The following is a 16,993-nucleotide window of genomic DNA, read 5'->3' on the forward strand; positions in this document are numbered from 1 at the left end:
CTATACCTCTCCATGGCCATTCCATTTGTTTGACTCTTTTAATGGGCGCCACACACATTGTTGGACATTTAATGGTTTATTTTCAATACTCTTGGGGTTATTAAAAGCTTATGTTGCATATTTACATTTGTGAATTCCGAATTCGGGATAAACGATGTTGTAATGGTAAGCACCTTCTATGGGAGGGGCAGTAATGAAGGAGAAGCCCGCTGCGGGAGGGGCGGTACCGAGGGAGTGTTACAGTGTACGCCGGTACTGAGGGAGTATCGGAGGGAGCAGTGAGGGAGCGCTGGGTGGGGTTCGATATGACGCGGCGTATCTCTAAAATGCGGAAGTTTGGCCAGGAGTCACTGCCCGACGGCAGGCATAGGTAGGAGTGCGGTCCGGCGGCGGTGCGGGGTGACCGGGAGCCGTGAGCCGTGAGCCGTGGGAGTTGTGCGGGGTGACCGGGAGCCGGGAGCCGTGGGAGTTGTGCGGGGTGACCGGGAGCCGGGAGCCGTGGGAGTTGTGCGGGGTGACCGGCAGGGGGTTGTTGGGGATCATGTGAGTTTGGCAGTGACCTGGTTTCTGCGGGTACTCTGGATTTGACTAGGCTGGACAGAGGGTCGAGTTCAGTCAGCGACTTGAATTCCTTTGTCGTCCCACTGAAAGGCTAATTAACATCTCCATTCACCAACTCCACCGTTAGTTTATTATTTCCCGTCAGTCATCTGAGGTACCGTCTAGCGTCACTTTATGGGCATGCTATCTATGTATATAAGCTATCTTATGTACAATATTCATATTTATTGTGTGTGGCTTTTTAAAATTGTTATTGCGTTCTCTATCTTCTGTGGGGTTTTTTTTAGCTGCATCGGATCAGCAGTAACAATTATTTTGTTCTCTTCTACACATGTGTACTGGAAAAGATATTAAATAATCCCTAATCTCCACTGTGTTGTTGGATGGCACAGGATGCCAGGGCAATGTTAACAGTGGGTTGGTTCTTGGCAGTAACTGAGGGAACAAAATCCCTGTTTATTCCCTGACTGACGCCATTATTGGTCCACTCTGGAGCTAGCGAGCAACCATTCCTGGGGCCACACCTTTCAGATAGTCCACAAAACTCTTTATTCCACTTCTTGTATGTCTTTTTATCTTAAGTGTGTTTCTGGAGCTGTTAGGTCTGCAATTTACAGTTTGGAGATCAATTGAGTGATCCAGTGCTCTACTCCCTCCAAGAAAATTCCTGAAGACGAGCACAGGCCTCAAGGCAAAGCTTACAAATGAGGCATGAGCCCGTGATCGACTCCATTTTGTTGATTAAAGCATTGAGGAAGATTGAAACATCGAGGCAAATGTGGAAGGCAAGCAAGTGTTTGGCCTGTTTCTCACTGCTTGCAGATAATTGATGATCGTGTTGAAACTTCCTCTTGCTGCTGGTTGGCACAATTTTTTAGTATTTTTGTGCAGGAGGGAGTTGATTTTTGGTTCATGGCTATCTGGAGAAGTCAATACTGCATGCATACTTTGATAATAAATGAACCTTTGAACCATTACTGAGTTCTGTTAAGAACATTTCAGGCTCAGTTACACTTTCTGCATCCATCCCTTGATCCCATTAATATATGAAAATCCACCGAGCCCTCTCTTCAATATTCCCTTAACTGCACCCACAACTGTCTCGGGGAGAGAATCACAAAAGATCACCACTCTCTAGGTGAGGAAATTTGTTTATATCTCCATCCCAAATGGGTGAGTCCTGGGGGATCCTTCAAAGGCAGTGATCATAATATCATAGAATTATATACGAGTGAAGCTGGCCAAAGTTGAAGAGGAAGGGGAACACTAGCAGGGATGATGGCAGAACAGTAATCGCTGGAGTTTCTGGGGGCAATTCAGAAGGTGCAGGATAGATGCAAGATTCTAAAGGGTGGATGAAGCAACAATGGCTGATAAAGGAAGTCAAAGACTTTTTTCAGTCTTATAGTTTTTATATTGTGTTTTTTTTCACCCAGTCTTTTAGGTTTTTGTGCGGGAAAGGGGATTTAGGGGTCTGCGTGCCTGATCCATTTTGTTTGTTTTTTTTTGTGCTGGAGGAGGGACTTGGGGGTCAATATGCCTGTTCCATTTTTGTTTGTTATTTTTGTGGGGAGGTGGGATTTGGGGGTTGATGATTGTGCTTCCTTTCTTTTCTTTCTTGGTTTCATGGCTACCCAGAGAATTGAAGAATTTCAGAGTTGTATACTTTGATAATAAATGAACTTCCGAACCTTTTGAACAAAAGCAAAAGAGAAGGCATATACTGTAATATAGCAAAAGATTAATAGTAAGTTAGGATTCTTCTTCTTCTTCATGTGCCTTGCACGTTACACACTTGGGCGATCATGGCTTTCCACATTGAATGATCCCATGCAGCGTTAATGATATCTCTTGCACACTTAGATCTGTTAGTTCTTTCACAGTGTCCATATATTTTTTCCTTTGCCTTCTGCATTTCCCAGGCATACGGTCTTGTAATGTAAGACATTCCATTTCTCCCTTTCTGATGACATGACCCAGGAATTTAAGTTTCCTCTCATTTAATGTTCTCATTAAAGATATTTTTGTATGGGCACATTGGAGTACTGTCTCATTAGTTACCCTATCACTATATGATATTTTCAGCATTCTTCTAAGAAACCACATTTCTGTTGCTTCTAAGTTTCTTTGGCGTTCTGGTGTTATAGTCCATGTTTCAGAAGCATACAGCAAGATTGACCAGATGGAACATTTTAGTAGCCTAAGCCTTGTTGTTATAGAAATGTGTCTGTTGGTAAAAATGGGTTTCATTTTTTTGGAAGTTTTGGCAATGACATTTCTTTTTATTTCTACTTTACTTCTAGCATCTTGTGATATAAAGATACCAGGGTATTTAAAGCTCGTCTTTTGTTCAATCTCTTGGTTACTGATGTACAATTGGCATTTGGGAGTATCCTGCTGTTTTGATATTACCATACATTTGTTTTTTTTACGGTTGATGGTTAGACCAAAATCTGCACTTGTTTGTACTACTTTGTCTAGGAGGATTTTAAGGTCTTCTGCAGCACTTGCTATTGGGGTGGTATCGTCTGCATATCTTGTTGATGTTAACATCTCCAATTTTTATCCCATCTAGGTCTTCTATTACTCTGAGAATTATTTCACTATAGATATTAAATAATTCCAGTAAGGCAACGCATCCCTGTCTAACTCCTCTTTGAATTTTAGACAAACTGCTTATATTATCAATTTTTACTGCCTCCATTTGGTTCCAATATAAATTTTGAAGCAGTTGTTGGTCCCTTCTGTCAATGTTCAGTTTAGCGAGAATTTGAAATAATTTTTCATGTTGCACTTTGTCGAATGCTTTAGTGAAATCAATAAAACCTAAAAAGACATCATTTTGATATTCAATTGCCCTTTCTGAAAGCATTTGTAGTATGAAAATTGTGTTCCTAGTTCCTGTATCCTCAATAAACCCATATTGCAGTTTAGAAGTTTCTGGCCTTAACTTGTTTTTAATTCGACTCAGGACAGTTCTCAACAAAATCTTTATTATGTGACTTGTAAGACTGATTGTTCTATAATTTTCGCAGTCAATAGTTCCAGGAATTTTTGGCAGAGTTATAAATACTGATTTCAAGGGATCATCAAGCAATACACCAGACTCATATAAGCCATTAAACAGTTCAGAAAAGAATACCTCTGCCCAGATCTTCTAGGGCTTGGATCATTTCCACTGAAATTCCATCAGGTCCAGTGGCTTTACCACGTTACATGCTTTTCATTGCTTTAGTTATTTCTTCTTTGGTAATAGCTGGGCCAGAATTAGGGTGTTTAATATCTGGGGGTTCCCCTCTATTATCCTCAAACAGCTGCTCTACATACCAAATCCACCTCTAACATACTTTATCTGGATCTGTTAGTATGGATCCGTCTGCTGATCTTGTGCATCCTGTAGAGGAGGTTTTCTTAATTCCAGTAATTTCCTTAATTTTCTTGTGCATTTCTTTGATGTTGTTAATATGGCCTTCTGCTTAATTGCATTTTTGATTCAGCCATTCTTCCTTTGCAATATTGCACAATCGTCTGGTCTGTCTATCTAGCTCTCCATATTGCACTTCATTATTCTTCACTAACCACCTTTGTTCCATTGGATCTAGACTTTTTTGGGTTATCCATCCCTTGTTGATGTGTTGGATTTCTTGTACTGGGATTATCTCCTCTGCTGATTGCTGTATAGCATATTTAAATCTGTCTCAAATAGGTGTTGTTATGTTATCGTTGAGGTGTTCTTTCACAGCTGTCTTGAATTGTTGCTTAAGTATGCTATCTTAAGTTCTCCCAACATATACTTTTTCTTTTTTCCGTGTTTCAGTTTCAGTTTTGTTTTAATGGTAGCTGTTACTGGATGGTGATCTGAACCACAGTCTGCTCCTGGGTAGGCTTTAGAATTTGTGATATTATTTCTAAAGTATTCATTGATGGTAATGAAATCTATTTGATTCTTTGTTCTATCTCCAGGGCTAATCCAAGTACATATTCTACGTGGATGGTTTTTATACCATGTTAGAGGACTGGGAAACTTAAAAACCAACACGAGGGGAAAAGATGAAATATGGTAAGTTAGCCAATAATATAAAAGAGAATGCTAAAAGTTTATAGATAGATACTTTATTCATCCCCATGGGGAAATTCAACTTTTTTTCCAATGTCCCATACACTTGTTGTATCAAAACTAATTACGTACAATACTTAACTCAGTAAAAAATATGATATGCATCTAAATCACTATCTCAAAAAGCATTAATAATAGCTTTTAAAAAGTTCTTAAGTCCTGGCGGTTGAATTGTAAAGCCTAATGGCATTGGGGAGTATTGACCTCTTCATCCTGTCTGAGGAGCATTGCATCGATAGTAACCTGTCGCTGAAACTGCTTCTCTGTCTCTGGATGGTGCTATGTAGAGGATGTTCAGAGTTTTCCATAATTGACCGTAGCCTACTCAGCGCCCTTCGCTCAGCTACCGATGTTAAACTCTCCAGTACTTTGCCCACGACAGAGCCCGCCTTCCTTACCAGCTTATTAAGACGTGAGGCGTCCCTCTTCTTAATGCTTCCTCCCCAACACGCCACCACAAAGAAGAGGGCGCTCTCCACAACTGACCTATAGAACATCTTCAGCATCTCACTACAGACATTGAATGACGCCAACCTTCTAAGGAAGTACAGTCGACTCTGTGCCTTCCTGCACAAGGCATCTGTGTTGGCAGTCCAGTCTAGCTTCTCGTCTAACTGTACTCCCAGATACTTGTAGGTCTTAACCTGCTCCACACATTCTCCATTAATGATCACTGGCTCCATATGAGGCCTAGATCTCCTAAAGTCCACCACCATCTCCTTGGTCTTGGTGATATTGAGACGCAGGTAGTTTGAGTTGCACCATATCACAAAGTCCTGTATCAGTTTCCTATACTCCTCCTCCTGTCCATTCCTGACACACCCCACTATGGCCGTGTCATCAGCGAACTTCTGCACATGGCAGGACTCCGAGTTATATTGGAAGTCTGATGTATACAGGGTGAACAGGACCGGAGAGAGTACGGTTCCCCGCGGCGCTCCTGTGCTGCTGACCACCGTGTCAGACCTACAGTCTCCCAACCGCACATACTGAGGTCTATCTGTCAAGTAGTCCACTATCCAATCCACCATGTGAGAGTCTACTCCCATCTCCGTTAGTTTGTGCCTTAAGATCTTGGGCTGGATGGTGTTAAAGGCACTAGAGAAGTCAAGGAATGTAATCCTCACAGCACAACTGACCCCATCTAGGTGAGAGAGTGATTCAGAGATACAAAGAGTAAAAGAGGGGTGAGAGTGGATGTCAAACTGTTGGAAAATGACACTGGAGAGATGACCACTATCATGCCTTCTTTCATGATTGCATCAATATGTCGGCCTAAAAAAGATCCTCGGAGATGCTGATGCCGAGGAACTTGAAGCTGCTCACCCTTTCCATCACTGACCCCTCAATGAGAACTGGTGTCTGTTCTCCTGACTTCCCCTTCCTGAAGCCCACAGTCAGTTGTTGGTTTTGCTGACATGGAGTGTGAGGTGGTTGTTGCAACACCACTCGGGCAGCTGATCTATCTCGCTCCTGTATACTTCCTCCTCACTAACTGAGATTCTGCCAATCAGTAAATTCATAGATGGTGTTTGAGTTGTGCCTAGCCATACAGCCGTGGGTGTAGAGAGAGCAGAGCAGACATTCGTTGAGTTGCATCAGTGTTGATTTTCAGTGAGGAGGAGATGTTATTTCCAATCTGCATTGATTGTGGTTTCCTATTAAGGGAAGTCAAGGATCCAGTTGCAGAGAGAGGTACAGAGCCCTAGGTTTTGGAGCTTGTTAATTAATACCTCTTATCTCAGGTATCCTATCACTGCAGTACTTTGTTCTGCATTGTTTCCCATTCCTCTGTTCCTGTTATTTAATCCCTTCTGGTTGGATCTGCATCCCTTATCAATACTCAGCCGCCTTCTCTGCTGTCTTTCAGTCTTTCCTGATCCACCCTAACATTTCCTCTTATTTCTCTAATCTCTCCTCTGCTTGTTTTCTAACTTTTGCCTGTCCTGAAAAAAGGCAAACTCTGTTCACCTGTCCACAGATACTGCCTGACCTGCCGAGTATTTTGTTTTCTGTACTTGCACAATTTGTTATCTTTTGCACATTGGCTGTTGTCAGTCCCTTGTGTAGTTTTTCACTGATCCTATTGTATTTCTTTGTTCTGTGAATGCCTGCAAGAAAATGAATCTTCAGGATAGTCTGTGGTGACATATAAAAATTTATTTTGAACTTTCGAAAGTTGATCAGCTTTTATTTGCCCAGATTTTATTTTGTATTGAGTCACCATCCTTTAAGATTATCTTTCTAAATATGGGGGACATTTCATGCCATGCCTGCCTTACAAATCAATTTCGCAGCAAATCTTTGCACAGCAGTGGGCTATTTTCTTACCATTTGCTAACTGCTGTTTTTGTGGATTTTTCCTGTTTAAAGGGCAACATGGTGTCTGGTTCTAGAGAGGAGAGAGAGCACTTGTTACCAAACCTGACGCCACGGCACAGGGAGCTGGTTCCAACGCTGTGTGGTCCGGTGAGTCAACTGTGTTGGTACTGTTAGAGATGTTTTTAACCCAAAATTCTTTCAGAAGTCAGGAAAGAGGAACAAAACTTGTTTCACCATTGTTTTATTAAGTGTTGTAAAACAAAGAGAGTTGCAAGTGTAGAGCTGCAAAAGTCTATTAGCTAAGAACAGAGACACTAAAGGTTAACAGATGGTGAACCAACATAGTCGAACCTTCGTGTACCCCATAGATAAGAAATATCCCATTCAAATCTGTAGATAAGAGCTAAGCAATAGCCCCTGTTCAAATAATACAATATCAAGAGGAGCTTCCAGAATATTACAAAGAACTATAACCACTATAATATCGTCACAGTAGCTGTAGTCTGACTGGACATGGTCAGAGTGGTGATTTTAAGGCTTTAGCTCTTTGAGACAAGCAAAGAGAGGTTTTACTCAGAGAAAGCAAAGGAAAGACAGTAGAGATGACAGGCAGGATAGTGAAATGCTCCTCTTGCAGGATGTGGAAAGGCAGGAAGTGCATCCAACTGCAGCTTCTAACAATCTGCATTAAGGAGTTGGAGCTGGAACTGGAACTGGATGAACAGCGAATCATTAGAAAGCTGAGGGGTGATAGGACATATAGAGAGGTAGTTACACAAGGTGGAGGACACAGGAAACTGAGTGATGGTCAGGAAAGGGAAAGGAGATAATGAGCCGATGCAGAGTACTTTGGATACTGTTGAGGGGAAGAGGGAGAGATGACCCATCAGAGGAAAGTCACAGTGGTCAGGTATCTGGCATCGAATGTGTCTCTGTGACTGAGAAGGGAAGGAGGGAGAAGAGACATGCTGTGGTGATAGGGGATTCATTAGTAAGGGGAACGAACAGAAGGTTTTAAGCTTTTCCAGTCTGTAACTGGACAAACACGCACCAAGTATATAGTTTCCTCTTCCTGCACGTGCCCAATAGGAGGAGATTCACCCAAATATCTGTTTTAATGGGGACAGAGGTATTTTTAAAAACACCTAGTGTGGATGCCTGACGTTTTTACGCGAAACCAGCATTTATTAAATCATCCGGTCTAGTGTGAACGTAGCCTCAGTCTGTGTCAGTGCTAGCAGGTTCACCAGCCTCCACCCAGTGGAAACTGTTTGGATTCTGATGTTTTTGACCCAAGGTTCTTTCAAAAGTCAGGAAAGAGGCACAAAACTTTTTTGCTTCACGGTTGTTTTACTAGAATTGATAGAACAAAGAAAGATTGAATTAGACCTCGATAGAGGTCTGCTGAAGTCTACAGTCAGTTGCAACAAAGCAATCTCTCTCAGAATCTCCTCATGCAAAATTTCAACCCAAAACATTGGCAATTCCATTCTGCCCCACAGATGCTGCTCGGCCTGCTGAGTTCCACAAGCAAATTGCTTGTTGCTTCAGATTTCAACACTTGTAGTCTCACTTGTCTGTCAGAATCTTCCATGCTTCAGTGAGATCACTTCTACTGAACAGAGACCAATCCTACTCAGAGCTTAAACATCTGGCAACCTCCCCATGTCAGGAATCTGTCTCGGAAGCTACTTACTTTTATATCAGAGACCACCTCTTTGCCAAGTGTCACAAATAAGTTTCAAATCTCTTGACTGTGTTGGATCCAACTGTTTCTGCTTAGATTAAACTGCTTCATTGTTATTTTCTTTGCAATTTAACAATTAAATACCTACTTGTATTTTAAGTAGTTTTTGTATACGCGTATCTGTTTATTGTGTCCTCTAGTGTCACAGTATGTATATGCAGTTGTTCAGGGTGCCCCCTAGTGGTCACAGTATGTATATGCAACAAACACACAAAATGCTGGAGGAATTCCAATTCCAACCTAACTCAAGTCAAGTCAAGTCAACTTTTATTGTCATTTCGACCATAACTGCTGGTACAGTGCATAGTAAAAATGAGACAACGTTTTTCAGGACCATGGTTTACATGACACTGTACAAAAAACTAGATTGAACTACGTAATAAAAAAAAAACACAGAGAAAGCTATACTAGACTACAGACCTACACTGGACTGCATAAAGTGCACAAAAACAGTGCAGGCATTACAATAAATAATAAACAGGACAGTAGGGCAAGGTGTCAGTCCAGGCTTCGCGTATTGAGGAGTCTGATAGCCTGAGGGAAGAAACTGTTATATAGTCTGGTTGTGAGAGCCTGAATGCTTCGGAGCCTTTTCCCAGACGGCAGGAGGGAGAAGAGATTGTATGAGGGGTGCATGGGGTCCTTCATAATGCTGTTTCCTTTGCGGATGCAGCGTGTAGTGTAAATGTCCATGATGGTGGGAAGAGAGACCCCAATGATCTTCTCAGCTGACCTCACTATCCGCTGCAGGGTCTTGTGATCCGAGATGGTGCAATTTCCAAACCAGGTAGTGATGCAGCTGCTCAGGATGCTCTCAATACAACCCCTATAGAATGTGATGAAGATGGGGGGTGGGAGATGGACTTTCTTCAGCCTTCGCAAAAAAAGTAGAGACGCTGCTGGGCTTTCTTTACTATGGAGCTGGTGTTGAGGGACCAGGTGAGATTCTCGGTCAGGTGAACACCAAGAAATTTGGTGCTCTTAACGATCTCTACCGAGGAGCCGTCGATGTTCAGCGGGGAGTGGTCGCTCCGTGCCCTCCTGAAGTCAACAACCATCTCTCTTGTTTTGTTCACATTAAGAGACAGGTTGTTGGCTCTGCACCAGCCCATTATCCGCTGCACCTCCTCTCTGTAAGCTGACTCATCGTTCTTGCTGATGAGACCCACCACAGTCGTGTCATCGGCGAACTTGATGATATGGTTTGAGCTGTGTGTTGCAGCACAGTTGTGGGTCAGCAGAGTGAACAGCAGTGGACTGAGCACGCAACCCTGGAGAGCCCCCCGTGCTCAGTGTGATGGTGTTGGAGATGCTGCTCCCGATCCAGACTGACTGAGGTCTCCCAGTCAGGAAGTCTAGGATCCAGTTGCAGAGGGAGGTGTTCAGGCCCAATAGGCTCAGCTTTCCGAACTCCTTCTGAACGCTCTGCTCTCCACTCCCTCCGCACCAATCCCAACCTCACTATAAAACCCACTGATAAGGGGGAAGCTGTTGTTGCCTGGCGTACTGACCTCTACTTGGCCGAGGCACAGCGACAACTCTCTGATACCTCTTATTTACCCCTTGATCATGACCCCACTAAGGAGCACCAGGCCATTGTCTCCTATACCATCACCAACCTTATCAGCTCTGGGGATCTCCCATCCACTGCCACCAACCTCAGTTTCCACACCCTGCACTTCCCGTTTCTATCTCCTACCTAAGATCCACAAACCTGCCTGTCCAGGTAGACCCATTGTCTCAGCTTGCTCCTGCCCCACCGAACTCATTTCTGCATACCTTGACACTGTCTTATCCCCCCCCTTGTTCAATCTATTCCCACCTATGTTCGTGACACTTCTCACGTTTTGAATTTTTTCAATGATTTTAAGTTCCCTGGCCCCCACCGCCTTATTTTCACCATGGACATCCAGTCCCTATATACCTCCATCCCCCACCCGTACAGTCTCAAAGTTCTTCACTTCTTTTTGGATTCCAGACCTAACCAATTCCCCTCTACCACCACTCTACTCCATCTAGCGGAATTAGTTCTAACCCTCAATAATTTCTCCTTTGGCTCCTCCCAAGGGTGTAGCCATGGGCACCTGCATGGGTCCCAGTTATGCCTGCCTTTTTGTTGGCTTTGTGGAACAGTCCATGTTCCAAGTCTATACGGGTATCCGTCCCCCTCTTTTCCTTCACTACATTGACGATTGCATTGGCGCTGCCTCCTGCACGCATGCTGAGCTCGTTGACTTCATTAACTTTGTCTCCATCTTTCACCCTGCCCTCAAATTTACCTGGTCCATTTCCGACACCTCCCTCCCCTTTCTTGATCTTTCTGTCTCCACCTCTGGAGACGGCTAATCTACTGATATCTACCATAAGCCTACAGACTCTCACAGCTACCTGGACTATTCCTCTACCCACCCTGTCTCTTGCAAAAATGCTATCCCCTTCTCACAATTGCTCCGTCTCCGCCGCATCTGCTCTCAGGATGAGGCTTTTCATTTCAAGACGAAGGAGATGTCTTCCTTTTTTAAACAAAGGGGCTTCCCTTCTTCCACTATCAACTCTCCTCTCAAACGCATCTCTCCCATTTCCCGCACATCTGCCCGCCACCCCACTCGGGATAGGGTTCCCCTTGTCCTCACCTACCACCCCACCAGCCCCCAGGTCCAACGTGTAATTCTCCATAACTTCCGCCACCTCCAACGGGATCCCACTACCAAGCACATCTTTCCCATCCCCCCCCCCTTTCTGCTTTCCACAGGGATTGCTCCCCACGCGACTCCCTTATCCACTCGTCCCCCCCATCTCTTCCCATCGATCTCCCTCCTGGCACTTATCCTTGCAAGCGGAACAAGTGCTACACCTGCTCTTACACTTCCTCCCTCACCACCATTCAGGGCCCCAGACAGTCCTTCCAGGTGAGGCGACACTTCACCTGTGAGTCGCCTGGTGTGGTATACTGCGTCCGGTGCTCCCGGTGTGGCCTTTTATATATTGGTGAGACCCGACGCAGACTAGGAGACCGTTTCGCTGAACACTTATGCTCGGTCCGCCAGAAAAAGCAGGATCTCCCAGTGGCCACACATTTTAATTCCACATCCCATTCCCATTCTGATATGTCTATCCATGGCCTCCTCTACTGTCAAAATGAATCCAAACTCAGGTTGGAGGAACAACACCTTGTATACCGGCTGGGTAGCCTCTAACCTGATGGCATGAACATTGACTTCTCTAACTTCCGTTAATGCCCCTTCTCCCCTTCTTACCCCATCCCTGACATATTTAGTTGTTTGCCTGTTCTCCATCTCCCTCTGGTGCTCCCCTCCTCCCCCTTTCTTTCTCCCGAGGCCTCCCATCCCATGATCCTTTCCCTTCTCCAGCTCTGTATCACTTTCGCCAATCACCTTTCCAGCTCTTAGCTTCATCCCACCCCCTCCGGTCTTCTCCTATCGTTTTGCATTTCCCCCTCCCCCCACTACTTTCAAATCTCTTTCTATCTTTCCTTTCTGTTAGTCCTGACGAAGGGTCTCGGCCCGAAACGTTGACAGTGCTTCTCCTTATAGATGCTGCCTGGCCTGCTGTGTTCCACCAGCATTTTGTGTGTGTTGTTTGAATTTCCAGCATCTGCAGATTTCCTCGTGAAATGCTGGAGGAACTCAGCAGGCCAGGCAGCATCCATGGAAAAGAGTACAGTCGACATTTCGGGCAGAGACCCTTCATTGGGACTGGAGAAAAGGATGGGAAGGCAGCGTAAGAAGGTGGGGAGAGGGGAGGAAGTACAAGGTGGTAGGTGATAGGTGAAACTGGGAGAGAGGAATATGATACGCGAGGGTAGAGAAGATGAAGGAGCACCAGAGGGAGGTGATGGGCAAGTAGGGAGATGAAGTGAGACAAGGAAACAGGAATGGGGAATAGTGGAGGAGACGGGGAGCAGGGGTAAACACCAGAAGTTTGAGAAATAGATGTTTGTACCATCAGATTGGAGGCTACTCAGATACTATTTAAGATGTTACTCCTCCAACCTGAGTAAGGCCTCATAGTGGCAGTAGAGGAGGCCTTGTACTGACATATCAAAATTGAAATGGGTGGCCCAGCTCAGAGAAGCAACACCTTATATTCCATCTGGCTTGCTTCCAACCTGATGGCATGAACATTGATTTCTCAAACTTCCAATAACACACACAAACACACACCATTCCTCATTCCTATTTTCCTCTCTCACTTTATCTCCTTACCTGCCCATCACCTCCCTCTGGTGCTCTTCCTTCTTCCCTTTCTTCCATGGCTTCTGCCCTCTCTTATCAGGTTCCCCCTTCCCCAGCCATTTGTCTCTTTCACCAATCAACTTCCCAGCTCTTTACTTCACCCCTCCCCCTCTCTGTTTCACCTATCACCTTGTGTTTCTTTCTCCACTCCCGCCCACCTCCTTACTCTGACCCCGTTTTTTTTCCAGTTCTGAAGGGTCTCCGCCCGAAACGTCAACTGTTAGCTATTTTCCATAGATGCCGCTTAGCCCGCTGAGTTCCTCCAGCATTTTGTGTGCTACTATGTCAACCATACTTTTCTTGCAACAAGCTGTGATTTGTCTACAAAGGAGCTGGTTATGGATTACAGGAGGAATGGAGAAGGGCTAACATCCAAAAAAACAATGGATCTGGGTCAAGAGGATAAACAACTTCAAGTTCCTTGGCATCCACATCCACCGAGGACCTCATGTGGTCTGTACACACCAGCTGCACGGTGAAAAAGGCACAACAGCACCTCTTTCACCTCGGACAGTTGAGGAAGTTTGGTATGGGCCCCCAAATCCTAAGAACTTTCTACAGGGGCACAATTGAGAGCATCCTGACTGGCTGCATCACTGCCTGGTATGGGAACTGTACCTCCCTTAATCGCAGGACTCTGCAGAGTGGTGTGAACAGCCCAGTGCATCTGTAGATGTGAACTTCCCATGATTCAGGACATTTACAAGGACAGGTGTGTAAAAAGGCCTGTAGGATCATTGGGTACCCTAGTCATCCCATTGATAATCTATTCTAGTTGCTACCATCCAGGAAGTGGTACCGCAGCATAAAAGCCAGAACCAACAGGCTCCGGTGCAGCTCCTTCCACCAGGCCATCAGATTGATGAACTCACGCTGACTTGAGTGTACTCTATATTACGTTGACTGTTCTATTTATTATCTATATACTACTAAAACTCTCATGCTCTGTTTGTGACCTCCAATTAGTGCAAACGGTGCATTACAGCGGCACTATTTTTGGCTAGATCGACTAAAGGTGCGCTAACTTGCAGAATGCAGGCAAAGTTCAGGGTTATATATTCGTATAAAATTGCTCACTTGCCAAAATCAACTGTCCCACTTTCATCCGAGAGCCGATGTCAGCCATGATGGAATCCGCGACACATGCGCACGGCCAGCCTCAGCAGCGCCTCAAGATGCTCACAGCAGCGACACCAAGCGGAGCAAAAGGGCAAGGCAGCTCTATTTCGAGCGCTTACATTCTGCTAATCACTAACAGCATTTGCAGGATTGGGACAGATCAAACTGCCACCCATCAATAAGAGATAATTAAATCTAATTGTAATGACGTACTTCGAAACACCATCAAACCCTTTGCTGCAGTCAAAGGACGGTGGTGACTATATCATGTCCATTTAGGAGAGCGCCAACCACATCATCAAGAATAATCAGCATCCTGGAGGCTTTGGTGTTACTGCTTCGTATCTTCTATCCAGAATTAGGGTAAAAAAAAATATGGTCAGCCTAATTATGCGGCGTGGAAAGAGGAAGGAGGACATTATGGTCAATAGATGAAGCCAAGCGTTGTCAGGAAGCGGCAAGGAGAGGGAGAGAACAAGAATCGGATGAGGCCAAGGCCGCACGACCTCAGGATCAAAGAGTCAGGACAAAAAAGATGAGAGAAGAAAAGACAGAGGAGGAGAGGCATGCATGTCTCCAGAGTGACAACAACAGGCATAGAAGGAGGAGAGAGGAAGAGACAAAGGAGCTGAGAAATGCACGTCTTCAGGATCAGACAGAAAAAACAAATGGCAGAAGACATGAAGAGATGGCAGATGAAAGGACTGCACGTCTCCAGAATGACAACGAAAGACACAAGGGTGGCAGATCAACCATCAACGTTGCCATCACAAGCGTCCTTTGTTAAATGAGGAGGAGCTATATTTCCCTTGCTACGCATCTTTCTTCTTTAATAAACTGAGTTTTTTTTCTTCAATTTCCAAAGCAAAGCAATAGCATTCAGGAAAATTTAATGTTCGTTCTGGTCACATCAGACTACACTACCCTTCTCTCAAAGGGTGCCCCAACGGATCACCCCGTTGTCTAGTAAATTATTATAAATGACTATGATTGCACTTGCACATTTAGATGGAGATGTAACACAAAGATTTTTTACTCCTCAAGTACGTGAGGATGTAAGAAATAAAGTCATTTCAATTCATTTCAATTGTTCCCCTAAATCCCTAGGACTGTTGGATAGTCTGTAATATAGCCACATTAACGTGATCATACCTTTCTTATTACTCAGTTCCACCGATAACGCCTCACTAGATGAGTTCTCCCGTCTGTCCTAACAGAGCACTGCTTTGACATTTCCCTTGACTAGTGCCATCACTCCTCCTCCTTCAATCCCTCCTGCTCTGTCACATCTAAAACAATGGAACCCTGGAATATTGAGCTGCCAGTCCTGCCCCTCCTGCAACCAAGTCTCACTAATGTCTACAACATCATAATTCCAGCTCATGCCCTGAGCTCATCTGCCTTTCAGACGATACTTCTTGCATTGAAATATACACAGCTCAGGACATTAGTTGCACCATGCTCAACTTTTTGTTTCCTGACTTTGAGTTCTTAACAACATCTCCACAATTTCTCCACGAACTGTTTTGGCACTCCAGTTTCCACCCCCCTGCACCTCTAGTTTCTTATCTATGGGTATAAAAATAGCTGACCAGAAGGCAGCATCATCTTAGATCCTTGTTTGTTTGCCTCTCCCTTTACTTACTAGGCCTCTGTTACTGTTTGTTTCCAACTCCTCTTGTTCTATTAGTGCTTAAGAAAACGATTGTGAAACAAGTTTTGTGCCTCTTTCCTAACTTCTAAGAGGACCTTGGATTAAAACACTAAAATCCAACAACTGTAACAAGTTTTAGTGATTCAAGGACCTTCTGGAGGACTTCCTTCCATCTATCATTGAGATGGACATTTGATTTGTTTCAGTTTACTGGAGTTTTAATCCTCTGTTCAGCAAATGACTGCTCTATGGTATCAAAAAGGTCATTTAATTTCTAAAGCTTTATGTCTTCTCTTAGATCAAGCAATGTTCGGAACTGTCCTGGTCAGAGAAGGGCTACATCACTGTGGCAATCTTGTCTCTCCTGGTCGTCTTGGGCACCAATATTGCAAGTATTGTACATCAGAGCAAAGCTGAAAAGACAGAAGTGGACTGGGAAGATGTTGCCATCTCAGTGATACAGCTCATTGGTGTAGGTATGGTACATTCAGTCTCTGCACATCAGTAAATTACAACGTGTGACTGGAAACTGCCGTGAATAGTTCAGGTGCAGTTGGGTCATGTATTTCACTCATCTCCTTAATGCTGGTGTGATGTGTGGAAGGATAATATTTTCTTCAAATGTTGACAAAGGAATGTTGGTAATTGCTTAAACGAAGATTGACATTTTCTGGAGATGTGTCCTGCCTGTCACTGTTTAATCTACATGGATTTTATTTGTACTTTGAAATTAAACATTGTTACAGAAACACAGAGTCTTACAGCACAGAACAGGCCCTTCAGCCCATCTATTCCATGCTGAACTACGAATCAGCTTAATCTCATCGACCTCACAGAACATAGCCCTCCATACCTCTTCCATCTATTTACCTATCCAAATTTCTCTTAAATGTTGAAATTCAGTTTCCGGTGACGTCATCGTCGAGAATGGCAGCTTAAGTCACTAGCTCCTCCGGAAAAATGTGTATTAAGCCCCATTAACCAGTCAAATATAATATTTTTCAAAAAATATTTGAACTGAAAAGAGGGGCAAGAATGGGGAGAAGAAATGGAAATAAAAAAAGCAACACTGCGGAGCCAGTGTCCGAGAGCGACTCTCCGACCCGACCGCGTGCGAGCGAGGCGGCCGCCGGGCCTCGTTCAGTCGAAGCGGCGAATATGTTCGAAATCCTGAAAGAAATAATGGAGGTCCAGAAAGATATAAAGCAGCAGCTCCG

The 16,993-nt window shown here is 44.2% G+C and overlaps 1 protein-coding gene across 6 annotated transcripts in view; it reads left to right on the forward strand.

The window, feature by feature from the left end:
* LOC140718508 (uncharacterized) overlaps positions 1–16,993 on the forward strand; it is a 75,392-nt gene that overhangs the window by 9,546 nt on the left and 48,853 nt on the right. For 3 of the 6 annotated variants that reach the window (XM_073032436.1, XM_073032440.1, XM_073032441.1), the window contains exons 1-4: positions 266–370; positions 4,525–4,621; positions 7,052–7,147; positions 16,075–16,252. In XM_073032436.1, coding sequence (XP_072888537.1) covers positions 4,619–4,621; positions 7,052–7,147; positions 16,075–16,252 — 277 coding nt within the window. In that variant the 5' untranslated portion in view covers positions 266–370; positions 4,525–4,618. Of the gene's footprint in view, positions 1–265; positions 371–578; positions 716–4,524; positions 4,622–7,051; positions 7,148–16,074; positions 16,253–16,993 lie in introns of those variants that run through there. The other 3 variants (XM_073032437.1, XM_073032439.1, XM_073032438.1) reach the window with 2 other exon arrangements.

Source organism: Hemitrygon akajei, chromosome 29, assembly GCF_048418815.1.
Source record: "Hemitrygon akajei chromosome 29, sHemAka1.3, whole genome shotgun sequence".
Taxonomy (NCBI): Eukaryota; Metazoa; Chordata; class Chondrichthyes; order Myliobatiformes; family Dasyatidae; genus Hemitrygon; species Hemitrygon akajei.